We start from the raw sequence: 27,439 nt of genomic DNA on the forward strand, positions 1-27,439 counted from the left end.
ACAGGTCTGGGACCAGAGCACAGAGACAGACAGCGTGGACAGACCAGACAGACAGAGAAGTGCTGGTGGAAGCCCACTCAGAGAGAGGGAGACGGCAGGAAGGCTCCCGACACATGCTGGCTGTCTGCTGGGGCACAGGACTGTGGGGGGGCTTGTGGGGGGCGGGTGCTGGAGAAACATGAGGGGGCGACAGATGCATGAGTGGGGAGAGCAGGCACGCCTGGAGGTGTCCCTCGGTTTACATTCTTCCTGGCAGCTCAGCTGGCTGCATCATCAGCAGTGGGGGCAGGGGACCACAGGCCACCTGGGTGCTGAGGCTGTTCCCACCCTGCAGTGACCCTCGGAGGAGTATTTCCCTGGCACGCTTCCTCCTCAATGCCATGGTGGGCTCCTGAGACTCCGCAGACCTACTTCCTCCCCAGGCTGCTGCAACCAGGCCTGGGGAGTTCTGCAGGTGTGGACTGGGATTGCTTTCTCACATGCACCTAAGGCCCTGCAGGCCCATCTTCCTCCAGGGTCAGACCCAAGAGTGGCGGACAAAGGAGTGAGTGTAGAACAGCCCAGAAAAAAAGCCTGTGTCAAAAAAACTGGTGTACCCCCTCATTCTAGGAAGGAGAGGGGGAGAAAAGCCAGGGGACGGTTCTGTCTGCTTCCCGAGCCTCTTGGGGCTCTCAGGGGCAGCCCTGGGGTACAGGGGGCCTCTGCAGAGACACCGTCGTGGTGTTCGTGTCCCTCTGTCTGGGAAGGAAGTGGAAATGGCTGGGGTGAAGAAAATAAAGAAACAGTGAGACAGCAGACTGGCAGACAGACAGACGAATAAGCCCCGACAAGAGGTAGGAGACCAGCCCCAGCACAGACAGCCTCCAGGGAGCAGGGTCAGGGTCTACCTTGTATGCAACTCGAGCAGGGCATTTCTTCCCCAGCCCCAGGGGCGGGGACATGTGTTTCAGCATCTCAAACATGTCATTGTAAGTGATGCGCCCACTGGAGACCCGGCCCAGGGAGGCAGAGGCAGAGGGTCCACAGGAGGGTGTGGGAGGGGCAGGGAGGAAGCAGACAAGAAAACAGATCCAGTTAGCCAGCGTCAGAGTGGATGCCGAGTCAGATAATGAAAGGAGGGTCTCCGCTCCTCTTGACCCCTCCGTGCCCCCCAGCCTCACCTCCTCACTCCAGCCCCACGCAGGGCAGTGGGCAGGGGGACATCTGAGCTATGAACATGGAGGGATGAGAAAAGGCTGCATCAGGGTGGCTTTGGGTTTCACAACTTCTGATTTCACAGTTTTAGAAACTACAGAAAATGCCAAATCAGAAAAGAGCTGCCTGACCGTGCAGGAGAGCTGGTGGACAGGCTGTGACCACTGAGGCAGGCCCGAGAACCATGGAAACACCAGCTTTTCCTAATGCTCAGCTTGCTTCCAAGTTAGCCACGAGGCCCAAGGCGGAGAAGAGTCTAAAACAAGCAGGAGAACTAGAGCAGAGGGGCGCTGTTCTGCAGGAGCCCAGAGGCTCCAGACAAACTGGACAGGGCCAGTCCTGACCAAGCCCAGAGACGCCTGAGGCCGGCCCAGAGCAGGGCTGCTGCTGGGGTCAGGGCTGGGCAGGAAATGGGGGACTGCGGGCAGGGATGGGGTGGTGGGTAGCTCGGACAGGCTATGGCCTGGCATCACTCTTGCCCCCTCCGGACACTGTGCGGGGCAGGCAGGGGCCAGAACACAGCCTGAGGCTCCAGACTCAGGAGAGCATCCTGGGGCCAGCAACTACCTCAAGCATCACCTCCACCACGGACTCCTGCCTACGGGACCTGCTTGGGGCCCCAGAGGCACAGGCAGGTTCAGGCCACCCAGGAGAAAAGGGGCAGACCCTTCCTGGGCCTGGCCTTCTGCCCAGGGCTCCCAACCTTGGCTGCGCAAATCAGTCCAGAGGGGCAGCAGACCCTGGGATGTTGGGCTCCTCTGACCCAGAGGGGCAGCTACTCCTGGCCTGCTTGTGCCTATGTCCCTTCCTCCAAGCCCTCAGCCTCTAGTTTCTCTGACCATTAGCCCACCCTTGAGAGCCCAGGAGTTGTGCTGGGTGTCGTCTGGCCCCGGCTCTCATCCAGCAGCTGGTGTGGAGCTCACAGCAGCTGGTGTGGAGCTCACAGCCCAGCCAGGAGGTTCTGTGTGCACTGTCTCACAGGCTGTCTGTCCCCAGCCAACTGGAGGGTCAGGGAGGTCAGACGGGGGACCAGAACATCCAGGAGTCTGGAGTGCGGGGCAGGGCAGGGTGGGAGGAGAGAGAGGTGAGGTGTCGTCATTCCCAAACCAGGCAGGGAGTGTGTGCAGTGTTTGCGTTCGGGCAGGGAAGATATGTCAGATGGAGGCTCTGAAGTTGCAAACCTTGTAGGCCAACCTACGAGGGCAGTTCTTCCCTAAGCCAACGGGTGGCGCAATACAACGCAACAAACTGTACATATCCTTATAATGAATCCGGCAACTGGAAAGGAAACGTCACAGGTTATAGCAACCGAGGCACTGGACCCCATCCCGCCCACGCACCCAGCCTGATGGGCAGACGTGCAGGTGAAGCGGAGGCTGGACAGGGGGCTCCCTGGTGGGGCCAGGGGTTGGGAGCCCCTGGATCAGGGCCAGAGATAGTCTGTGAGCCCCTCTTTACACACGACCACTGCTCCAGCCTGATGGGCAGACGTGCAGGTGGAGCGGGCGGCTGGACAGGCGGCTCCCTGGTGGGGCCAGGGGTTGGGAGCCCCTGGATCAGGGCCAGAGATAGTCTGTGAGCCCCTCTTTACACACGACCACTGCTCCAGCCTGCACCGCCCAGCACAAAATCCACCCTCTGGCAGCCCTGTCCCAGGAGTACCTGAGCCTCCAGGGGCTCTCCTGACTGTCCCCACCTCCCTAAATGAGTGCCCTGGAATCGGGGTTCCAGCAAGGGACCCGCTCACCCCAGGGTTAGCTTCTCTCTCCTGCATATGCCCCCCAGTCCAATCAGCTCCAAACTGTGAGGCCTCACTTGTGGAAAAAAGGGAAGAAAGAGGAAGCCCCACTGTGGCCTTACCCAAAGTGCGTGCCAACCTCAGGGGACCCACGGGACCACCACAACAAAGCTGAAAACATGGTGGAGCCCAGCTCAACACCACCCAGTCTCAATCCACAGCCTGTTCCCTGGCTCATCTCTCCTCTGCCATCAAAACCCTCAGATGCCACCAGATTAAAAGTGTGGGTCTGATACTATCACTCAGATTCAAAAACTATGCCCACGGTCTATAAAACAAAGTCAAAGGTACTTATTTAACCCTGATTTCAAGACCTTTCCCAACGTGTCCTAGCCACCCTTTGTTACGCCGTCTCCCTTTCAGCCAGACACACTCAGCCTCCTCCACCTGCCCCTCCACCTGCCCTCCTCTGCGCTCTGTCCACCCATCTAGTCTGTCCCACACACTCTGGCTCACACACCACCTCCTCCGACCCATGCCTCCCTCCTCAGACACTTCATGGCCTCGTGCTCGGGCTTCTCTTTTCCCCTGTGACCCGGCACAGAGTCCACGTGGACCCTGGTCCCCAGCACTCAGGATGCTGACTGAACGAGAATGGACATGAGGACGAGTGACAAGCTCACAGCGGGCATGACCGTGATATTCCCTCTGGAGTCCACACTCACCCTAGTGTTGAAGCCACAGGGGGTGAGGACCCCCAAAAGCAGCAGCTCCGAGCCTTCCTCCTTTCCCCCAGCAGGCATGTATTTGTGCATATGAGCCCACCCATGCTCACAGGCACTCAACACACACAAGCATGCACCACCACATGCATGCACATTCACTCATGCACATGGTTGTGCACCTGTCACATAGTTACAGAGGGGCAAACACACACATACGTGACAGGCTGGGAAGCTTCACAAAGTCCTATTGTTGTTTCAAAACCTCTCTGAGAAGGAGGACGCAGCAGAGTCGTCCCCTGGGAAATGACCACATGCTGGCCTCTGTCCCAGAGACTAGTGTAAAGCTCACACCACTGTCTCTCCTGCCCAGGGTGTGGGGTCAAGACCCAATCAGCCCAGGGGCCCCTCCCAGAGTCTGGAGGTGACCTGCTCCCAGCCCAGACCTGTGGGAGCAGTAAGCATGTTAGCTGGGGCCACACCTCTGCCACTTTGTGGACTTAGGTGCAGGAGTGCCTCTGGCGTGAAGTGTACATTCTGCTGTCTGCTTCCCCACAAGCACTTTTTTTTCCATGTCCCTGACTGCAGGGCCTCCCAAAGGCCCAGACGAGAACTCTGTGCCCGATCACAAGCCACAGCCTGGCCCAAGTCCACTTCCCGTGTGTTCTACCTCTGACTTAACTGTGCTGGCCAGGGAGTCCAGGGTCTACACTTCACACCAACTAGGGGACATCCTCCCCTCTCCCAGGTCTGCACCAACCTGCCTTTGCCTGTTGGACCAAGTCCCATCTAAACAATCTGTCTTTCTGCAACACAATCTCCTCCACAGACACAGCAGCGTCTGTGTGACCATGTCAGGATGAGTCAATGCTGCCTACATCCTAGTCTCTGCAGTCTGTGCCCAAGGACCAGACCTTGTGTGTGGTCTGATCCGATGCGCCTTCTCGACCAGAGAACCTGTGACTGTCCCTCAGTCAGGAAAATGACAGGGCTCTCCAAGGCCATGAAAATGGCTACACACACCATGAAACAATACTAACAGCCATGTTTGTCTCACACTGCAGGGAACTGAAAGCTTTTCCCTACAATGAAAACACACTGCGGTGTTGGGGGCCTGGAAGTGCCTGGGCCATGGTGCTGCCAGGAGCTCCAGGACTTGCCCAGATGGGAAAGGGTCACACAGGCCCCTTCTGGGTCCACATTGTGCTGAGGTGGAGCTCCAAGTGGTGAGGGAGCCTTTGGGGCCTGCAGGTCAGAAAGCTCCAGGACATTTTCTATGTTGACCTTCAGCTTAGCGAAAGGCGGGCAGAATCCTGCTGCTCACTGTGAGGACACTGATCCCCCTCTGAGTCCTCTGCCACACAAGGGCTGTGCGAGAAGGACGTGGCAGGACACATGTGTATGCAGCTCCAGTTTCCCGTCCCCTCAGAGCACAGGAGGTCACAGGCACCCTCCCACTCACTGAGGCACAGTTCACGTGCATGTCTGCTGAGTGCTCTCCCTGAGCTGCAGGCCTGTGCGGTACCTGGGAGACAGGTCTATCGGTCCCTCCATGCTCTGCCTTGCAGAGAGCATGCCCTCAAACTAGTCAAGTAACTGCTTGAGAGATGAATGAATGAGCAGGTGGATGATAAGGGATGGAGAATGCACAGTGGGCAGGGAATCCATGCTGCTCGGCTAGCCCTGCAGATGAGAGTACACCATGGGCATGCAGGGGTCTCCCAGGAAACGTGGTCTCAAACCACCTTCTGACCCCCAAACCATGCCCTTTACGAGACCCTTGCTCTGCCTGGAAACAAATCATCCCTCACTCACACAACAAACATAGTAAACCTTTCTCACCATGACCAAGGGGTCCTACACATACTAGACCAGGGGTCCCCAAACTACGGCCCGTGGGCCCCTGCCACACTTCCAGAAGGGGCATCTCTTTCATTGGTGATCAGTGAGTACTGTATGTGGCGGCGCCACAAAGCACAGCGTCGCTCACGTACAGTTCTATTTCCGGTGATGCGAGATGCACGTCACGGCTACGGAAGCACGTCATATCACTTGTTACGGCTAACAGTAACAAATATGGAACCGAACACTGACCATCTCATTAGCCAAAAGCAGGCCCATAGTTCTCATTGAAATACTGGCCAGTTTGTTGATTTAAATTTACTTGTTCTTTATTTTAAATATTGTATTTGTTCCCATTTTGTTTTTTTACTTTAAAATAAGATATGTGCAGTGTGCATAGGGATTTGTGCATAGTTTTTTTATAGTCTGGCCCTCCAATGGTCTGAGTGAATGGCCCCCTGTGAAAAAAGTTTGGGGACCCCTGTACTAGACCCTTCCTGGTAGCTCACTAGATTTCAATAACAGTTCACTGAGCACTATTTGTAGCCTGATCTGAGGACACACAGGGGCATGAAGTTTCCTCTCCCTGAGAGAGACGGCAGAGCCCTGAGCCCGTCGGGGAGAACATTCTGTGGCCATGTCGTTCCTGCCCACGATGGCCTCTGTGCTCTGTGAGGATGAGCAGGCCTGAGAGAAGGTGCCCTGCAAACTCCACAACCTCTTTCAGGGCCTCCCACAACCCCTTACGTGATGACCATTCAGTAAGAACCCCAAGTCTCACAAATACCCTGAAAATGTTCCATGACCCCCAGGTAACATCCGAAGGGCTGGACTGAGGATTCAAAGAGATTTCTCAGCCTGGGGAGCTGTAGAAAAGTGCATGAAGCCCCAGTGGAAGACCCAATGAGGCTGCCGTCCCACGGGAGCAGGAACCCTGAGCCCCAAACAACACCTGACGGGGATGCTCATGTAACTTGTCTGATGCCGCCCCAGCCCTGTTCTGATACCGATGGGTCTGAAAGAACCCTGAGGATCACAGAGTGCGGCGACTCACTCACCACGCAGCCGGGTCGTACTCAGCCCAGACCCTGATGAACTCGTCCAGGTGGTGAGGCCCTAGGATGGAAGAGTCCCGCGTAAGGTACTCAAAATTGTCCATGATCACAGCCACAAAGAGGTTCAACATCTGCAGGACAGGAAGGAGAAGAGGTGACGTAGAGAGACCTCAGCCTGCCCTCTCCCGACACCCCCACCCTCCGGTCAAAGTCTGTGTGAGACCATCAGGGTGGCAGAGGTCACTCTGCCTCAGCCAGAGCCGGGCCTCCTCCACATGGCCACTGCCAGCAGCAGCAGCCTCAGCCTCAGGTTGTGGGGTGAGGGGAGGACTGACCACGTTTGGCCCTCTGAAGGCTTCTGCTCTCTGATTCTATGGCCTGTCCTAACTCAGGCCCCATCATCTGACACCCATGATCCACCTGCCATCCAGGTTTATCTTCTCCCATTCTGCAGTCCCATCCTCTTCCCTCTGAGCAAGGACAGCAGTGACTTTGGAGTATTAACAGTTTGGTCACAGAAGGCCAAAAGCTCACGTGCTTTTTTTGTTGACTTGAAATTCACATAACATACAACTACTCATTTTAAAAATGTTTGTTGTATTGATTTTAGAGAGACAGGAAGGGAGAGAGGGAGAGACATTTATCTGCTCCTGTATGTGCCTTGACCAAGGATCAAACTGGCAACCTCTGTGCTTTGGGTTAATTCTCCAACCAACTGAGCTATCAGGTCAGGGCTCAGTTTTTTTATGCATTAATAGAAAAAGAAAGGGGAGAGGGAAAGGAAGCAAAGGAAGCATCCATTTGTTGTTCCACTCAGCTGTGCATTCATTAGTTGCTTCTCCTGTGTGCCCTGATGTGATCAAACCCACAACCTTGTTGTTTTGGGACGATGCTCTTAACCAACAAAGCTAACTGGCCAGGACCTAAGAAGCTTTTAATGTACCTGTTGACCATTTGTATGTCTTCCTGGGAAAAATGTCTAATCAGCCACATTGTGTTGACTATGGCAGCCCCCCTCCCCCCCCCCACACACAGAGGGACAGACAGGAAGCAAGAGAGATGAGAAGCATCAATTCCTCGTTGCAGCACCTTAGTTGTTCTTTGTTTTCTCATATGTACCTTGACCTAGGAGGCTATAGCAGAGTGAGTGACCCCTTGCTCAAGCTAGTGACCTTGGGGTCATGTCTATGATCCCACGCTCAAGCTGGCGACCTCGGGGTTTCAAACCGGGTCCTCCATGTCTCAGTCCAATGCTCTTATCCATTGTGCCACTGCCTGGTCAGGCTGATTATATGATAGCTTTATGATAGTCTTGAAATTGGGAAATGTGAGTCCTCTGTGTTGGAGAGAGAGAGAAATAGAGAGAGAGAGAGAAGGGGGGGAGGAGCAGGAAGCATCAACTCCCATATGTACCTTGACCAGGCAAGCCCAGAGTTTCGAACTGGCAACCTCAGTGTTCCAGGTCGACGCTTTATCCACCGTACCACCACAGGTCAAGCGAATATTGCCATCTTAATTATATTAAGTCTTTTGATTCATAGACATGTCTGTCTATCCACTTAATTAATCTTTAATTTCTTTCAGCATTATTTTGCAGTTTTCAGTGTACAAGTCTTTCGCCTACATGGGTATTTATTTATTCCTACGTATTTTATTCTTTTGAATACTAATGGTAATAGAATTATTTCCTTTGCAGATTGTTCACTGCTAGTGTGCAGAGATTTCTGTGTGTGGATTGTATGCCCTCCACGCTGGTGAACTCATTTATCAGCTACTGTAGTTTCTGGTGTGTGAGTGTGTGTGTCTGTTTGTGTGTATTCTTTGGGACTTTCTATACATGGAACAATGTCATCTGCAAATGCAATTTTCCTTCCTTTCCATTTGGATGCCTTCTATCTCTTTCTGTCTCACTGTTCTAGAGGGGCTTGTATCACAGCAATGGACAGCAGTGATCTGAGTGGGCATCTTCTGCTTGATCCTCTTCTTTGGGAGAAATCTGTCAGTCTTTCACCAAATATGGCGTCAGCTGTGGGTTTTCAGAAAACCTTTTTATTATGTACAGGAAGTTCCCTTCCAGTCCTAATTTGTTAAGTGCTTTTATCATGAAAGTGTGTTTAATTTTATCAAGCATTTTTTTTGCATCTACTGCAGTGACCATGTGGGTTTTCTCCTCATCAGTGTGGTCCTCACACTGACTGACTCCCCTGTGTGCTGTGTTGAGCCACCCTTGCCCTCCTGAGATAAATCCCATTGGGTCACAGTGCAGAACCCTTGCACCGATGCAATTAGTCTGCTGGTGTCCTGTCCAGGGTATTTACATCTATATTCATGAGGGACATGTCTGGTTTTGGTGTCAAGGTAACACTGGCCTCATAGATGGAGTTTGCAAGTGTTCCCTCCTCTTCAATTTTTAGAAAGAGTTTGAGAGCACTGGCATTAGTTCCTCTCTGCATGTTTGATAGAATTTATCACTGAGGCCATCTGGTCCTGGACTGTATTTTGAGGGAATTTTTTATTTTTTGTGACAAAGACAGAGACAGAGACAGGAATAAGGGCAGACAGATAAGAAGGGGGAGAGATGAGAAGTATCAATTCTTCGTTGCAGCACCTTAGTCTCATTAGTTCTCTATTCATTGCTTTCTCATATGTGCCTTGATTGGGGGGCTGCAGCAGAGTGATCCCTTGCTCAAGCCAGTGACCTTTAGGCTCATGCCAGCGACCATGTGGTCATTTCTATGATCCCATGCTTAAGCCAGCCACCCCACGCTCAAGCTGGATGAGCCCAAGCTCAAGTCAGTGACCCAGTGCTCAAGCTGGTGAGCTTATGCTCAAGCCGGATGAGCCTGCGCTCAAGCAGGCGACCTCGGGGTTTCAAACCTGGGTCCTCTGCATCCCAGTCCGATGCTCTATCCACTGTGTCACTGTCTGGTTAGGCTTGAGGAGATGTTTTTGATCAGTGATTCAAACTCTTTCCTTGCTAGAGGTCTATTTGGATTTTCTACTTCTTCTTTAGTCAATTATGGTAATTTGTGACACTCTAGGAATTTGTCTACTCCAACAAATGCAGGCTAATCAAAATATCTGACATCTCCTAGTGTCCATTTATTCATTGTGATAATACCAACCTCAGGTATTGAGGTTGCTGCAAAGATTGAAACACAAGTACTCGTTCACAGGACCCTGCACAACAGCTAAGTCAATGACTGTGAGCAGGCTGTCCCTTTCTCAGTTCCTGTTGCTCTCTCAGTGCCCCTCTACTCTAATCAAAGTGACTGAATCCCGACCTATCCTGGTCCTGCCACCCAGCCCATAAATCACAATACTGTTTTTCCCAACGTTGCTTCTCTGTCACACCAAACCAGACCCAAGTGATTCAGAGTATGAGTACCCAACAGACCCACAACTGGCCAGCAGATGCTGGGGGACTGTGCTTTCAGCTCATTTCCCTTCTCTGCTTCAGCCGAGGACAAGGCCCACAGGACAGCAGCCACAGTGAGGTTCTGACATGTCAGGCCGACCGTGTCCTGCCCAGCTCTTGTCCCCCAGGGGCTTCGCTGGCTTGGAATGAAGCCTACACTCCTGGCACCAGCCCACTGACTGCTCCTCCAGAGCCACAGGCTCCCATGCCCATCCCCACACAGTGGCAGGAGGCTTGTCCCCCATGTCCTGTCACCACAGGAGACATCCTCTAACAGCCGAACATGAAGGGATAGCTGCTCCGCGGAAACCCACAGCCCTCTCCACAGAGGTCAGGCCAGGCTCCGGGGAGCTCCCTACAGGGGGGCCCTCTGGGGGGAATGAGGCCGTCATCTCTGAGGAGTCAGCTTGCAGTGGACACAAATCCAAGTCGGGGCTCCTGGAAAGTGGGGACCCGTAACAGATGGAGACGGGATGGAGGCGCTGCATGGACTCACCAGGAAGGAGCAGAGGAAGATGAAGGAGACGAAGTAGAAGTAAGCGAAGTCACTGCCACACTCGCTGGCATTGGCATGCTCGTCACAGGCCTGGGCGCTGAGACAGGACAGCATGATCTCGTGCCAGGCCTCCCCGGTGGCGCTCCTGATGGGAGGGCGAGCTGTGAGGCCCGTGGAGGACGGCGCGGAACTCGCCTGGGCTCCCATGCAGAGCGAGCCTGCACAGGCGTCATGTTTGGTTGACAGAGGCTGCTTCTAGAAAAGCGCTCTCTGGCATCAGACTTTTTAAGTGAGAGGAGGGGAGATACTGAGACAGACTCCTACATGCGCCCTGACTAGGATCCACCCAGCAAACCTCATCTGGAGCCTACACACAAATCAACCGAGTTATTTTAGTGCCTGAGGGTGATGTTCAGACCAGCCGAGCTATACTCAGCACCTGGGGCCACTGCTTGAACCAATCGAGCCACTGGCTGTGAGAGAGCCAGAGGGAAAGAAAGGGGAGAGGGAGGGGAAGAGAAGCAGATGGTGGCTTCTCCTGTGTGCCCTGACTGGGAATTAAACCCAGGACATCCATATGCCAGGCTGAGGCTCTATCCACCGAGCAACGAGCCAGAGCCTGGCATCAGACTCTGAAATTGCTCATTTCAAGTTATTAAAAATAACCCACTGAAGCAGAGTGAGCACCAGACGGACTGCCCTCCATGGGCACCTCAGAACCAGTACAGCCCAACTGCAGCTCTCACCTCCCAGCACAGTCAGCCCAGTCCTCCTTGAACCAGGGAATAGTGGCTCCATCCTTCTACCTGCTCAGTCATCACCCCGTGTCCTGCACCTCCCTCCTACCACATCTCACCCATCAGCTTATTGACCTTCAGTGGGGCTAAGCCAGTCACTGCCCTGAGCTGCTTCAACGGTTTCCTGACATGGTTTTGCTCTGCCCTGCCCAGCAGCCTGGCAGGTACACTAGATTCTGGTCAGATCTTGTCCCTCACAAGTAAAAGCCAAAATTCACATGACTGCCCACAGCCCCATGTGAGCTGCTGCCTGCCTTTCTCTGACTTTGACGACCACCCTGCTCAGTCCAGTCCAGCCACACCAGCCCTCCACTACTTCTTGAACACACCACAGACACCTTATGCTGAGCAGTCACCTTAAGGACCCTCTGATACAGACCTTTGTTCCTGGGCAAGGCTACCAGCATCAGGGGCCAGGTTTGCACTATAACTGCAGGCAGGCCAGAGGCACCTGTGCACCTACTTGTGTGTCCTGCCCTGGGCAGAGGCTGGGCCCATGCCCCACTGATGATGGCCAGGAGTAAAAGTTTCCTACAGGATAGCTGGTATAGACTACACACGCCCAACAGGTGCAAGTGCTCACATGTGACAGGAAGATTAAGGAGGAAAAGATCTGTGAGACCCCAGGCTTAAAGTCAGTGCTGACTTCCTAGGTTGGCCTCAGGGCCTCAGTGCCACAAGCAGGGATGTTAGTAAGTGAAGAAATATGATGTGTCCCAGCTGAAGTCCAGAGAAAGGACGCTCATCAGGAAACTGTAGCCTCAGGGTGTTTGCTCACCTGAAGCAGAAAACTCTTTCCATGCAGCTCAGCAAAGCAAACTGGTCTTTGCTGACCACAAGCACAGGGAAGAGCCCCGAGCCATCCCAGGGCAGCCCTACAAGTAAATGGACATGGGGCAAAACCTCCGGAACCTGGAGAGAGGACCTGCAGTCGCACAGAGCTCTTTCCTTGGGTCACAGGGTGGGCGGGGCTAAACAAGAGACACTTTGGAAGCAGCAAGACATATCTCCCTCCTCCTCTGTGCTCCTGCCCCTGTTCTCAAACTGGGATGGCCAACCGCCCCCAACCTCAGAGGGTACCCTACCTAAGAACGGTGGTGGGTGCCAAGCATGCCTTCCCAGGGAGACTGAGCCAGAAACAAGCTCTGTGCCCCTCGAGGTTCCAGCTGGGGGCTTGGCTGCACCCCAGAGCCTAGGGCACAGCAGCTCCAGTAAGCAACAGTGGCAGATGCAGGTGCACCCAGACCAGCAGTTCTGGCCTGTTGGGGTCTTGGGCCACCGAGAAACTCTAACCTCTGTCACAGGCAGCCCCTGCTCCCTGGCTTCTCCCTGACCCCATAGGCCCCTGTGGTCAATACAGTAAGCAGGTGAAAAGCTTGGGGCCTGCACATCAAGAGAGGCCCTGCTGGGCATCATCTTCTCCCAGACCTTCCAGCAGCAGCTTTACCAGGGCCTTTGGGCTGCAGTCAGGGAGCAGAGGGAGGAGGGAGGCTAGCCTGGTCCAGGCCCTCAGGGTGACCTCCCCACCGGGTGTCCTCTCCCCAAGAGCCCTTTGGAAGGTCTACCGAGAGGAAGACAGAAAGACCTGAGGGTTGGAGGGGTGGCCTCTGGGTTGCTGCGCAGCCTCTCCACCTGCAACAAAGGAGCCCCTGAGTCTGAGTGACCTCCCAAACAACACACCTGAACAATAGCATCAGCGCTTGTAAAAATGTCCGAAAGTTGTTGTGTCTGTTGATGCTGGAGTCGTCATCCAGAGCTATGTTTCCAAATACCTGGAATAGAAAAGCAGGCTGCAGGCTGACTCGCTGCTCCTGGAGCCAGGGCCAGGCAGGGGCTGTGCAAGCACTGAGGCCCCGGGCAGGTGCTGCCCTGTCGAGAGCACCCCTCCGGGAACCACAGCCATGTGGATGCGGCTAGAAGGGCATCAGCCGTGAGCTTCTAGGGCAGAGAAACCCTGTGAAAAGCCAACGTGTGCAGCCCAGGGTCTGAGCAAGTTTGTGTGACCTGTAAAAACAGGACCTAGAGCTAAATGTACAGGCTCTGCCTCATTCAAGACAGGAAGCATCTTCAAGTTCACATTCATCAATGCTTCCAAAGTGATTGTTACATTGGTAACAGCTCTAATAGGCTGTTTCAAAGTTTCTTTTAAAATTTCTGTGCAAATACCACAATGGGAATTTTACACACTTAATTTGTTTTTTAAGGTTAGAAATGCAGATGATCAGGAACTATACTTAGCTTAAAATCTGGAATCCAGCTGAAAAATTTATGAACTGTCACATAGCCACAAAACACACAGATCTGTGACATCCATGATTTTGTAAGCCATCAAAGCTCAACAAATTTTAAAGCAAGAGAACTTTTCAATCCCTGACAGTTTAAAACATCCACTTGCTCACCTTTAGGACACTGGCCCCTCCCACCCTTCTAGCCTTTTGGTCCACCTGCCAGCCTACTGTGGGAAGTGGCCAGATGCCAAAGCTTTATAACAGGGATACTCTCGCATCTTTTACGTTTCTCCGAACAACAAAGTGTTCTTTGGCAAAATGAAAAAAATCTAAATTATGTAAGCTACATTTGAAAGAATCAGGGATGCGATCTGGTCCCTGTGGTTGGCTTTGATTGTGTATAATGTACTGGAGAGCAGCAGGAGGTCTGTCGTTCAGAACTGGACTAAGACAGCGAGCAGCTGCTGCTATTCAGGCCACTGCGTGTCATGCAGACGAGCTCAGACGCTCACTCCCACGGGCCCAGCAGCCACGTAAACATGCCCACCCTGGGACGCCACCCAAGAGCAGACCATGTGCTGGCGGCCGTCCTTGGTGCCTCAGCGCCCTCAATCACAGAGCAGACTTTCCGAGAACTAAGCTCATGAAGCGCTGACATTGTACCTGGATTGCAGAAAGCTCTGCTAAATGTCAACTTGTCATTTTATAACTGAATGACCATGATCAGTGAGTGCTCTTCTGCCCAGGGACTGGAGCCCAAGTACCTCACCCGGGCGTGCGTGCGCACCTGCATGCCAATGATGGCGTAGATGAAGAACAGCATGGCAATCAGCAGGCACACGTAGGGCAGGGCCTGTCGGACACAGGGAGGGTGGGTCAGCCAGGACAGTGAGTGGTGGCTGACCCCAGACCCACCCCCACTGACCACACCAAGCGCCTCCACCAGGGGAACCCACTCAGAATGAGCATGAACAGGGCAATCTCTGGGTAACACAAGGTTTCACAAACAAGAGAGCAGGTTCCCACAGGTGTGCACGGCGCCCTCCAGCCTTCCTCAGTGGGGCTGCGTGGGTGCTGGGTGGGGCCTGACAGACAGCTCACCTTGAAGGACTGCACGAAGGTCCAGAGCAGGATGCGGATGGTGTAGCCCTGGCGCAGCAGCTTGATGAGCCGGGCAGCGCGGAACAGGCGCAGGAAGCTGAGGTTGATGAAGTTGTTCTGCAGGAATAAGGATGTTGTCTGACCTTCCGGAATCGGCCTCCTGCACGGCAGGCAAGAACACCCCCACCCACCTGTCCCTGCAGCCCTGTGTCCTGAAAGCCAGTGGGTCAAGGGTCAAACACAGTCACTGCTCCACAGTCTGAGCAGCCATCAGCCACCAGAACACCTTCCAAAAGGAAAGCGTGTCATCACAAACCAGTTCTCATGCAGCAGATCAGAGACGGTCCTCACCCTTGGCTCCCCCACCTGAGAGGAGGAACAGAGAAGCGGTCTCCCATGCAGCACCCTGCTGCCAGGTGGAGCCGACATTATCTGCGGTGGTACACGGCCAACAGTCCAAGTGCTGGGCAGGGCTGCTTCTCCTGCGTGCCTCTGAAGGGACCTGCCTCCGGCTGGTGGCCTCACTTCCCTTCCCCACACAGCCAGCAAGGGCCCTGCCCAGAGGACCCCACAGAGGGTCAAACATCTCCTCTGGGGGCGTTCAAGTCCCTTACAGACCAGTCACCTAGGTGGTCCTGCTGCTCACACCACGGAAGCCACCTCTGCAATCCACAAACAGGTCTCTGCTCCAGAGGACCCGGGACACCTAGGCTTGCTCCCCCGTCCAAGGTTTCAAAATAGAGCTAAAAAATAAACCAATACTCTCTGACCTCCACTGATGACCTGGGAGTGAGGCTTCCGCCTGGCCTGGGACACCCTGAATTATTGGCATATCCCTTTCAGGCAACATGACTGAGCAGTGTCCCCAAGTAGATGGGGTGCTGTGGACAAGGCAGCTTTCCACCCCATCTGCTCAGGGACCAGAGCCCTCCAGTCTGAGCAGCCCCTGGCCTGTCTGCTATGGAGCAGGCCAGCAGCTTGGGCTTAGACAGGCTTTGTTGCTAGATTCACTGGTGAAATAAAGAGGAAAGAACAGATGCTGTGACAGCAGCGTGCAGAGTTAAGAGCAGCATGCGGGGCTACGGCCTCACTCCAGAGCTGCCTGTCTAGTCTTGGTGGCCATCTGTGGAGATGGGAACTACTCTGGCTTCTAGGGACAGTGGCCCCAAACACGCACCTTGTCTGCCAATTCCCTGAAGTGTCCCTCTCTTAGGGGCTGATCTATTTCTACCATGGTGGCTGGGGACTCTGGCCCCTGCTGGTGAGGGACCTATGGCTGCATGGGACACGGCCCACAGGCAGGGCGGGTTCTGGGCAATGCTACAGGGGGAGCTGTCAACGGGCATGAGGAGGAGTCAACTGTAAGAAACAGAAGTTGATCCCTGGGTGGGAACCTGGAAGGTGCAGGTTGCCCCCAGTTCCTTGACTTGCCCTGCAGGGGGAAAGAGCCCCAGTGGTGCACAATGGCCGGGAGACGCCCCTCACTGTCTGCATCCCGGGGTCCTGAGGAATCTCTGATGGCTAGTCTCTTCAGGAGGGAGACTGTGCACAAGGCCAGGACGACACAACTGAGCAAGGAAGGGGTGGCCAAGTTCCTGCTCCCTGGGGGGTCTCCACCCTGAAAGTACCTGCTCAGGTGGGTCTGGCATGGCCAGGACTGTGGGAACAGTCAGCACCACCCTAGCTCTAACTGATGTGTTCATAGCTGGCAGACAAAGATACATATTGGAGAAAATACAAGGTTTGGGGTGAGAAAAAGGAATGCCCACAAAGATGGCAGGTAGCTTGCTCATCCAAGTTACTTGTGACAAATGCCAAGGTCATGTTTGGTTGAGTCACTTACTCCTTCTAGTTGTGACTCCAGTTCCTATCTCTCCTCCCAGGCTTCTTTCTTGGGGCTCTGGGAGGCACTCAGGAGAGGGGTGGGAGTGGCAAGAGACAGACAACCCTAGAGAGCCATGAGGACAGATGATGACAGCAGCCACAGACACCCCAAGCACGGCATGAAGGCGGATGGAACGGTGACTGCACTTGGGCAGGGGCTGCCAGGCACAACCACACAGACTGCATGCAGGGCAGCACGCGACCGCCTCCCCACCATTGTGCACGGTCACCTCTGGACTCAGCCAACTCCTTGGAGGTGGACACACCTGGCCACCCTCCCACAGTCCATGGCTTCTGTGGCACCTGGGAGCAGCTATACCCACTGAAAAAGCAGGCCTGGCCTTCCTGTACCCACCAGAGTCAGGAAAAGCCCAGAGGACCACAAGGCGCATCTGCCTTGATGTGGCAGATGAGTCACCAAGAGGGTACATGGGTCCCTGGCTCCTCTGAATCCTAGCTTCCTTCTCCAGGAGAAGAGGGTATTCAGATCCTCCGCCCAAGGTGACCCCTGGGGAGGGGTCACTGAAAAGAGAATTTAAAAGAACACAGGGCTTGTGAAACACCCCACAAAGGCGATATACTGACCCTATGCCAAGACCAGTGTCCCCTGCATCTAAGTACATCACTGCCTCTGGTTAAGGTCACAACAAAGCAAAGGATACCCCGAGACCTGTGCAGACCCGCTGAGGCCCCGCCTCCTGGAGCAAGGTCCAGTGCGTGCGAAGCTCTCCAGTCTCCCACTTGGCTTTATTCTCATGGAGCTGCTGATGAAAGAGACACCAAGCAAAGACCCACGCACACATGCACTGCATGTGTGGACAGGCTGCTGTGAGCACAGGGCTGGGGACAGGAGTCAGAGCCCGTACGGCATCACATGTCATTTTCTCAAAACCCATGAGGTTCCATTCCAACTGTGAAACACCTCTTCACAAACTTCACAAATATTTGCTACTTTATGACTTTCCAGCCACGGCCTCAGTTCCGTCTGCTCCTCAAATCTCTCCAGCCAAGGGCACACACACAAGCCAGTGAGCCTGGGTGACGTGGACCCTGAGCCCCACTGTCTCCTGGGGTCGACCCCTTCTCGTTCTCAGCCCGGCCTTACACAGCCCTTCTGAATCATGAAAACTAAATGTCCAGTCCCCTGGGCCCTGGCCCCAGGCTGACCCCACATGGAAGCGTCTCCAGGAGGGACAGCAGGGGTGACTCTGTCAGAGGCCCCTGGGCAGAACGGGAAACTACTGTTGTCTGCTGGCAGCATGTGCAACAGAAACCATGGACTCCACAGGGACCAGGGTCAAACTCACCTCTGGCACAGTCTCCTAATCTGCGCCAGTTCCAACAGGAAGACCCACCAAGGCACGACCAGCCTCCCACTGCTGGGCCCCAGACGGAGGGACAGTGCACAAGGCCAGAGGGTTGGGTGCAGCCGAGCAGAGCAAGCAAAGTAAGGAGTTTTTAAGAACAGTTAAAGTCATGAAACCAACCGTTTCCTACATGTGATGTTTTCATGGATGAATATTTGCACATTATTTACACATTGGGGTGTTTGAGCAGCAGGTACGCAACATACAGACGGACACATGGGTTTCGCGTTGTATGTTGGTTGGATGGCGTGAGTCAGCAGGTAGGTTAAGGTAAATCAAGAACAGAAACAGAAAACAAAGGAGAAAATGAGTCATCAACACAAGCAAAACTCAAACTCTGAATACTTCACTGGAAAATTTTAGCTTTTTGGTAAACTGAATGTTTTGCTTAAAATGCATCAAAACATAGTTATGACATCTGTAGGTTATGCAGACAGAATGACATTCATTTGCATTCCTGTTTGTAATGCAAATTCAAAATGACTCAGACACTTAGTTTTTATTTCTAGGCAAAGAAATCAATGTCAGTTTTATGCTTGGACTATTTTCTCTACGTGACCCTGGTTACGACTATTGCTTTATTTCATTTTTTGAGCTGGGGATGAGAACTGACACTAATATTTTTGCCTAAGGAAAAAAAAGTGTATGCACCAAGTGACATATGAAGTGACTACAAATAGAAAGAAGAACTCCACGAATCCCCAGGCCAGTGGGCCCACCCAGCCGCTTAGCCTGCTCTTGGCCTGCGGTGCTGCCACCAAGCGGTTTCAGGGCAAGTCTGAAACAGCCTCAAGCCGCCTGGCTCAGGTGTGCAGCTAAGGGGCAGGTGTGGGGCCACTCCAGGTCTCTGCCATGTGTGTGGACTCTGGGAGGCTTCCCGTCTGTGACGTGGGCCAGGCACCCCTGCCTGCTCCTCCTTGCCAGGCCTTCTCAGCATCACCATCTCTGGCCAGAGACCCCACAGGTGGAAGCTCAGTGCTGCATCCCCTTTATCGGGGGAAGAGATTCTTGAGTCAAAGGTGCAACTACAAACACTGGTGCCAACTGCCTGTGAGAAGCACCAGGAAGGGAAGGCCCTTGGGCCATCGACAGGGGAACAACCTTAATTTATTTTTCTTTTTGGTAATACGGCAGCTTTTTGCCTCGATTATTCAGATTAGAGTTTTAAAACTATGAAACATGCCACATAAAAAAGACTACATGTAAATGTCTGCACACACACCTTGAAGAAAAGTAGTAAAATACCCATATTCTGTAAGAATCAGATGGCGTAGGAAATAGTGTCACCATCACTTCTGAAGCCCTGCCTGTCTCCTTCTTCCCTCCAGATGTAGAGACCACCCTTAATTCTTGTGAATAGCTGCTTCTTTACTGTTTCATAAAAAACTTCAAATTGGGTCTCCTTGCCCATTCTTGCCCTTGGTGCTGGGATTGTGCTGTGGGAGGCCTATGTGTGGACAGTGCAACAGAGGTCCCGCACTGTGTTGGGGTCACTCGTGTGCATGTCATGTATGCACTGTGAGCACGGCTGGCACGCACACCTGAGTGCAGGGACAGGGTGAAGTTGCTGAGCAGCAGCCCCAGGCTCTGCTGCCTACCTGAGCTTACAGCAGCTTCCCTGCTGCGGGCAGTGTGAGAATTCTGCTGTGATAAGCTGCGGGTGTGAAGTGGCCTCTCAGTGTCATTTCTCTTTGTCCATCTTTGGATACAGATAAGGCTGAGCATCTCTTCCTATGGCAACTGGCAATTTATGCTTCCGTGCCAAATCCCCTTCATACCTTTTCCCTTTTCCCACCTGGCTGTTTCCTGTGGACTCAAGGAATAGCCTTGCACATTCTGGACAGGAACCTTTGCCAGTGGTCTGGAAAGCCTCCCACCCTGGGGCGACGCCTCTGTCACCAAACAGTGGTGCACCCTGGAACGCAGCCGTCCCCCCTTTTCCCTTCTGATTCATCTTATGGCTCGAACCCACCTGCACACGTGTTCACAGTTCCTGACCTTGTCACTAGCCTGGATCACCTCCAAGATCCAGGTTCTTCGTCCAGCTGCCTACTGGGTGATGCCTCTGAGCAGTCAAATCCCACCCATCCCACTGGCATTCTTTCCCATGATGATCCACGGCTATTTATTTTTCCAGTTGACCAGACCAAAACGTTTGTCATTCTTGCCTCACTTGCATATCCATCCCTGTCCGTGTGCAGCTCTGCGCGACCATTCTATCCAGAATCTGCTGCACTGCTCAGCTCACTGCAGTCAAGCTGGACAGCACCCATATCCCCAATGGCCTGAAGACCCCTCCCCCCCCCCCGCAGCACACACTTCCTCCCTGTGGTGTTTCACAGGCTGGGATACAACTCTCTCCCTCGTTGTATCCCAGCCAGTGACCTGCCAGTGTCAGACAGCAGGGGGTGAAAGTGCCCCAGCCACTTGCTGGGAGACCTGGGGCTTAGAGCTCCTGGCAGGGACCCCAAAGACAACTGACCTAACAGCATCATCCATTGGCTGCCTCCTTCCCTGGCTCAGGTCACCATTCCCCCTGCATTCCTGAGATCACCATTCCAATAAACAGCTTGCACTGAATTCTTGTCTCAGGTTCTGTGTCTGGGAGAAGCCAGTGACAATGGTGCCAGATGGTCTTGCTGCCTCTGCCTGTGCCCTTTATTCCCCATGGAGCAGGCACGGTGTGAAAAGCCAGATGATGTCACCTCTCCTCAAGTCTCCAACCTTTCTCCTGTCTCACTCAGAACAAAGGCTGAACTGACTGACAGGCCTTCCCTCCACACAGCCCCTCACACACGCAGCCAAGGCCTCGGCACCTCACTCCCCAGATCCTCACAAGCCGGAAGTCACCCTCCCAGGGACGTCTGGTCTGAAACACTACCAGTGCCTCCAGTGCGTCTCCTTCCCACTAAACTGAGGCTCTGGAAGAGCGCAGCGCTGACCTCTGTCCCAGGACATGCTGAGCACCCTGTCACTCTTCTTAAGTGCAGAAACAAAGGAATGTGAGGCAACCGTCCTTCCTGTTCACAAACGGCCTTTCCTTCTTATGAGAAACAGAAACTCTTTGTTGTATATATAAAATTTTTTCAGTTATGGCTGGTGCTTTATATTTTGCATAACAAATCAGTCCCTATCCCGAGGTCCTAAAAATATTCTCTGGCATGTTCTTCTAAGAGTTTTCAAATTCTGCCTCTTTTATTTAAGTCATCAATTTGAAATAGATATTTGTGAACGGTGTGAGCCAAGAACCACCGTCTGCTTTCTCCCACTGACGGGGAGCGGCCCTGTTGCCTCCACTGAGCAGCAGCCCAGCCCTCGTGCGTGTGTGGAGCTGGCTCAGCTCTTCCCTGAGCTGGTGCCACCTGTCCAGCCCGTGTGTGTGTGTGTGTGTGTGTGTGTGTGTGTGTGTGTGTGTGTAGGTAGGTAGGTAGGTATAGCTGGCTCAGCTCTTCCCTGAGCTGGTGCCACCCATCCAGGAAGTCACAGCACAGGCAGCAGCCTTCTTCCCACACCCCAGCTGACTTTCTCTTCTTACATGTCTTGACTATTTGGGGCCTTTGCTCCTTCTTATGTATTAGGAGCAGCTTGGCTAGTTTCAAAACAGACAAAAACAAGATAATTGGTATTTTTAATGAAATTGCCTTGAGCCTGACCAGGTGGTGGCACAGTGGAGAGAGCGTCGAACTTGGACGCTGAGGACCCAGGTTCTAAACCCCAAGGTCGCCAGCTTGAGCGTGGGGTCACTGGCTCGAGCAAGGGGTCACTCACTCTGCTGTAGCCCCCCCCCCCATGTCAAGGCACATATGAGAAAGCAATCAATGAACAACTAAGGAGCTGAAACGAAGAATTGACACTTCTCATCTCTCTCCCGTCCTGTCTGTCTGTCCCTATCTGTGCCTCTTTCTGACTGTCTCTGTCAAGAAAAAAAAATTGCCTTCAATCTGCAGGTCAATGTGGAGGAAACTGTCATCTCTATGAAGCTGACAACAGTACTTATTAATTAACAAATAACTTCATCTGTAATGAATGTAACTGACTTAACGTGGGTAATCACATATTCAGCAACCCTGCTGAACCCTTCCTTAGTTTCACATTATTCTAGACTTCATCCCCAGAGAATGATGATATCTGTGAATAATGACAGCACTGTCTACCCCTTTTCTGACCCTTAAACATTTTATTTACTTTTCTTGTTTAGTCACCCAGCAAGGATTTACTGAATACCTACCGAGTGTCAGGCACTGCTCTGAGCAGTGAAGAGAACAGACACCACCTGTCTTCACAGAGCTGACCCTCACTTTACTGAACTGACCAGGAGCCGGGGTTTAATGCTGCAAATAAGTAATGCTTATAGGCTTCATTGTCCTCTTCTCATTCTGAACGACATTCTTTACAAATTTCCCCATTATATATGTTGTTTGCATGGAATTTTTTTGGTAAATATTCTTCAAGTTGATAATTCCTAGGTTCTAATAATTTTTTTTTTTTTGTATTTTTCTGAAGCTGGAAACGGGGAGAGACAGTCAGACTCCCGCATGCACCCGACCGGGATCCACCTGGCATGCCCACCAGGGGGCGACGCTCTGCCCACCAGGGGGCGATGCTCTGCCCCTCCGGGGCGTCGCTCTGTCGTGACCAGAGCCACTCTAGCGCCTGAGGCAGAGGCCAAGGAGCCATCCCCAGCGCCCCGGCCATCTTTTTGCTCCAATGGAGCCTTGGCTACGGGAGGGGAAGAGAGAGACAGAGAGGAAGGGGGGGGGGGGTGGAGAAGCAGATGGGCGCTTCTCCTGTGTGCCCTGGCCGGGAATCGAACCCGGGACTTCTGCACGCCAGGCCGATGCTCTACCACTGAGCCAACTGGCCAGGGCTGGTTCTAATAATTTTTATCATGAATAAAATCTGAGTTTTATTAGGTGCCGTGACAAGATCACATTAACAGTAAGTTGCAGCCCCAGAGTTTCCGACGCAGAGACAAGACAAGCCTGTCCTTTCTTCCCTGGACACTGTGGGACTTGTCACGTGCAGCTTAGAACTCCACATCTCCATACAAGTGGGTGTGGGCTGTGGCCTTCCTTTCTCACATGCTCTCTTTTTAAAATCTGGTGTTAAGACTGTACTGGCCTCACATAAATAAGGAATGCTCACTCATGTTCTAGTCTCTGGGAACACTTTTTGAGGTGGAAATGTAACATGTATGGCGAAACCGGCTGGTGGTGTAACCCATGCTGGGACATGGACCCAGAGGTGGGAGACTAGTCCCTGCACCGTGTACCTCCCTGGCGGGCCCTGTGGGTTCTGGAAGCAGCAGGGCCACTACTGACATTCTGGGGTGACCCACTGCTCAGATGTGACGGGATTTCAAAGTAGAGATCCAAGCCATGGTGTCCCCAGGTGAGGCTGTCTGTGGTGAATGGAGACACTGGGTGGCATCCCTGCACACCCCCACTGAGTGTCTATGCAGACCCCTCAGATTCTGGAACAAGGCCACGTTCCCAATGACCATGAGACCTCGTGTCTGTGACCCCCAACCGTGTCCTCATGAGTAGCGTGTGACGGGCCACCCACAGCCAAGCACACAGAGGAAGGGCCACATTTAGGACCAGGCCTAAGCATTTCAACAGGGCACAGTCACAACACAGCAGGCCCAGATCCTACGCCTGTCGCCTTTTCCTCAGCTTGCCCCCTTCCACACACATCAAGGGGTGACTGCTCAAACCCCGTCGGAGGGGGCTGCTCAGATATACTGGTGCAGGCCCCATGAGAGCCCAACATGAGATGGAGGCCTATGGGTGCTGGACATGAGCAGCCACAGCATGTGGAGAAAGAAATTGCCTGTAGTAAGGGTAACAGGACCCCAGGCCAGGGATAAAGGGTTAAAGGGTTAAAGGAGGCCCTGGCCGGTTGGCTCAGCGGTAGAGCGTCGGCCTGGCGTGCAGGGGACCCGGGTTCGATTCCCGGCCAGGGCACATAGGAGAAGCGCCCATTTGCTTCTCCACCCCCCCCCTTCCTCTCTGTCTCTCTCTTCCCCTCCCACAGCCAAGGCTCCATTGGAGCAAAGTTGGCCCGGGCGCTGGGGATGGCTCCTTGGCCTCTGCCCCAGGCGCTAGAGTGGCTCTGGTCGCGGCAGAGCGACGCCCCGGAGGGGCAGAGCATCACCCCCTGGTGGGCAGAGCGTCGCCCCTGGTGGGTGTGCTGGTGGATCCCGGTCGGGCGCATGCGGAAGTCTGTCTGTCTCTCCCCGTTTCCAGCTTCAGAAAAATACAAAAAACAAAATAAAATAAAGGGCTAAAGGGGAAGAAGCACCCAGGCAGACCTGGGGAGTGGGCTCCTGAGCTCATCTGTATACATGCTCATATCCAGCAGAGGGCTCCCCAACCACAGGGCTGCTGACAGTGCACTGGGACGAGGCAGCAACAGGGGTAAGCAGTCTCCCGTGCTCACACAGGAGACCCATAAAGGACCGACCGTGACTGTCGAAATGAAGGCAGTGCCAGAGCCCAACACTGGGCTCCTTCTTGCAAAGCTGAGCAGCCTCGGCCACTGCAGAGCACGAAGCACTGTGGGCAGAGGTCCATGAGGCCTCTGCGGGTGAGGCTGAGGCTGCCACCCAGAACGCTGGTGGTGAGTTGCCTCCCTGGGAGCCCCTTCACCTGGAATGGCCATACCTGTTTCGGCTAGAACCAGTCCTGCCTTGTCTCAGAGCTTCGCCAGCACAGATCCCACAGATCACCGACTCCGAGCAAGCAGGAAGTGTGCAAACAGCCAGGCAACACAGGACCCACCACACGTCACGTTCCACGTAACTCAATAGGCACAGATACAGAGCCAGTTTGCTGAAGTACTTATGGTACTGGGGTGCTGTCCTTCAGCATGAACTGATGGCCACAGGCAGTACAGGGTACCTAATCAATAAAATGTGTGGATCCAGAAACAAGGGCCACCCCTCCTACATTACTGTAGAGACTCAGGTGGCTCTGCTCGTTGTACCTCAGGTTAGGTGTTGGGACTTTGGAAGTCCTGGCTCAGGGCTGTAAAGTGCACACTGCCTGTCACTCTGGGCTCTTCACGCCAGACACCAGCAGCCAGAGCTCCACACTGGCCAGGAACACTGCCCTCAGCAGGATCAGGGGCTCCCTGGGCCTCTTTAGACACTGCTATGGCCAGTCTTAACCACAACTAAACTACAGCAGTAGCCAGAGTCGCATGAGCCTATGGCCAGCAGGGTGAAAGTCTGGGTCACCTCACCAGACCAGCACCCAGAGCAGCAAAAGGCTGGCAACAGTCAGGGGACTCCAGAAGGGGTCCAGGAGGAATGGGATGACAAATATCGGCTCAGTTCAGGCCATCAGCTGCTGGGCCCTGGCTCCCTCCAGCCCTCTCTTCCCAGAGGGTGTGTGACCAGCCCCACCAGCACAGGTGGGTAAGGTAAACACAACGTGAGGCGTGGGCAGAGCAGGGTGGGCCAAGATGGCACAGATGTCCTACGCTCGTTTGGCCTCATGATATTGACAGCTGCTGTCCTTCCCATCCCCAGCACCTTGGGTTATGGGAGCCTGCTTCTCCTGGTATCTAAGAACTAACACCCCCAGGAACAGCCCTTAGCTGAGGACCCACAGGGACAGAGGTAAGAGCTCTGTGGCTCTGAGCTGTGACCCACCCTGCCTCGGAGGCCCCTCAGGGGATGAACCCAACATCCCAGACTCTGGCTCACGACCTAGCATTTCTGCTCCTCCTCCTGCCTCACCCATCTCCCCAAACCTCTCTCCACTGGTGTTGCTGGGAACACTTCCTGCAAAATAACTTCCTAAGATCTTCATCTCAGCGTCTGCTCCCAGAGAATCCACCCAAAACAAAATGATAGAGATCTGCTACTTAATTCTAACACAGTGTACTAGGATTCAGACCCTTTAAAACAGACTTATGTCCCAGCACGTGGTCAGTTTTTAGTTATGATCCATGTATGCTTAAACAGGATCTTTCCAGTTTCATATATATATATTTAAAAAACCTGGTACTTTAAAACATTCTGAATTCTTACTGATCTTAGTATATATGATTTTGGTGCCAAGTTGTTAGACACACACAAACCTAAAAGAGATACCAGCCTAGAAGACGTTTTGGAAATATTTCCTCATGCAAGAACAAGTAGTTGCTGAGGCAACACCTAATTCCCAAACTCCACCAGTGGAGAGGGGCCTCCTGCCCAGGGCTCAGGGATCGCCTGCTCCAGAGGAGGGAGCGCCCTCTGAAAGGAAACCATTTTGAGGCCCTGGAAGGGGAATAGAAAATGCTACTTACCGCAATCTCTGTTACTAAAATATCAGTAATACTTCCCAACACAGTGACAAAATCAAAGACATTCCAGGCATCTCTGAAATAGTTCTAGAAAGAAAGAAGGGCAGTTGAGTCTGGGGGCTGATGAGGCTCTGCCAGAAAAGGGTCCAGGGGGTCCACTCAAGAAGGGGCAAAGAGAGGGATGGGCTGCCCAGGTGGGACAGCATAAGGTCATGCATGCAGACACCCTGGGTCTGGTCAGCGACAGATCTGACAGCCACGTGCCCCAAGGGGAGCAACCTGCCCCACCGCCTCCCAGAGATGGGCTGGGGACACGTGGGCGGTGGGGCTAAGTGTCCTGTGTACCCTGAAGCTTGAGGAATTCCCAGCTCCAAATTAGGAGCCCCCCAAGGTCCTTCTACAGAGGGGAGCCAGAATGCAGACCAAATGGCCAAGAGGAGCCCAGGCACGCACCAGCACCCCGAAGGCGATGATCTTCAGCACGCACTCCATGGAGAACATGGATGTGAACACGATGTTCAGGCACTTCAGCATCAGCTCGTACTCGTACGGTGCATCATAGAACTGCCCGAACGAGAGCCGTTGGCCACAGGCTTGGCTGCCCCAACACACCCGCCATGGACAGGGACGGGGCCGCTGTGGCTCCTGTCAGAGCACAGTGGGCAGACAGCACCTGCCTAGCCAAGGACATCCCTCCCCATGCCCCACGCCTTCCCAGAACCTTGTTCTTCTCAGCCTACAGCCAGGGGAGCAGCACGAATGAGCACCCTGTGCTGACCATGCTGGGGAGCACCGGAGCTCCCACACAGGTGGTAAGGAAAAGGCAGCCCCCCAAGCCCAGCAGGTGCCTGCCGCCCCCCATGCTGACGCACCTTCATCATCAGCACCACGGTGTTGAGGGCGATCATGGCCATGATGAAGTACTCAAAGGGCGGCGAGACCACAAATGTCCACGTCTTGTACTGGAAAGACTGCTTGTTCTGGGGCATGTACCGGGTCAGGGGCTTGGCGCAGATGGCGAAGTCAATGCAAGCTCTCTGCTCAGGTGAAAGGGAGTGGCTGCAACTCAGCAGGGGACCCCACATGGCAGTGCCAGCTGCACACGGCACCTGTTGCCCTCACCCTCGCAGGCAGTCCCCGTGAGAGAAGACAACTGAGCCCTGACCACCCCACAGTCTCCCCTGTGTGCTGGGTGATAGGGCAGTGAGGGAACCCCATGCAGAAGGAGCCCGAGGGCCCTGCCCCACTGCCCGGCAGGGAACCTAACCGAGCCTCCACACACACGTGCAGACAGAACAGGGG

General features: G+C 53.8%; 1 protein-coding gene across 6 annotated transcripts in view; it reads right to left on the reverse strand.

Moving 5' to 3' along the window:
• The window catches only part of CACNA1B (calcium voltage-gated channel subunit alpha1 B), a 169,116-nt gene that overhangs the window by 19,208 nt on the left and 122,469 nt on the right, over positions 1-27,439 (reverse strand). For all 6 annotated transcript variants that reach the window (XM_066255577.1, XM_066255575.1, XM_066255573.1 and 3 more), the window contains 9 exons: positions 27,010-27,174; positions 26,591-26,701; positions 26,141-26,224; positions 14,592-14,708; positions 14,278-14,343; positions 12,943-13,034; positions 10,466-10,610; positions 6,555-6,682; positions 888-984 (listed from right to left, as the gene is read on the reverse strand). In XM_066255577.1, coding sequence (XP_066111674.1) covers positions 888-984; positions 6,555-6,682; positions 10,466-10,610; positions 12,943-13,034; positions 14,278-14,343; positions 14,592-14,708; positions 26,141-26,224; positions 26,591-26,701; positions 27,010-27,174 — 1,005 coding nt within the window. The remainder of the gene's footprint in view (positions 1-887; positions 985-6,554; positions 6,683-10,465; positions 10,611-12,942; positions 13,035-14,277; positions 14,344-14,591; positions 14,709-26,140; positions 26,225-26,590; positions 26,702-27,009; positions 27,175-27,439) is intronic.

The sequence above is a fragment of the Saccopteryx bilineata genome, chromosome 2 (assembly GCF_036850765.1).
Source record: "Saccopteryx bilineata isolate mSacBil1 chromosome 2, mSacBil1_pri_phased_curated, whole genome shotgun sequence".
Classification (NCBI taxonomy): Eukaryota; Metazoa; Chordata; class Mammalia; order Chiroptera; family Emballonuridae; genus Saccopteryx; species Saccopteryx bilineata.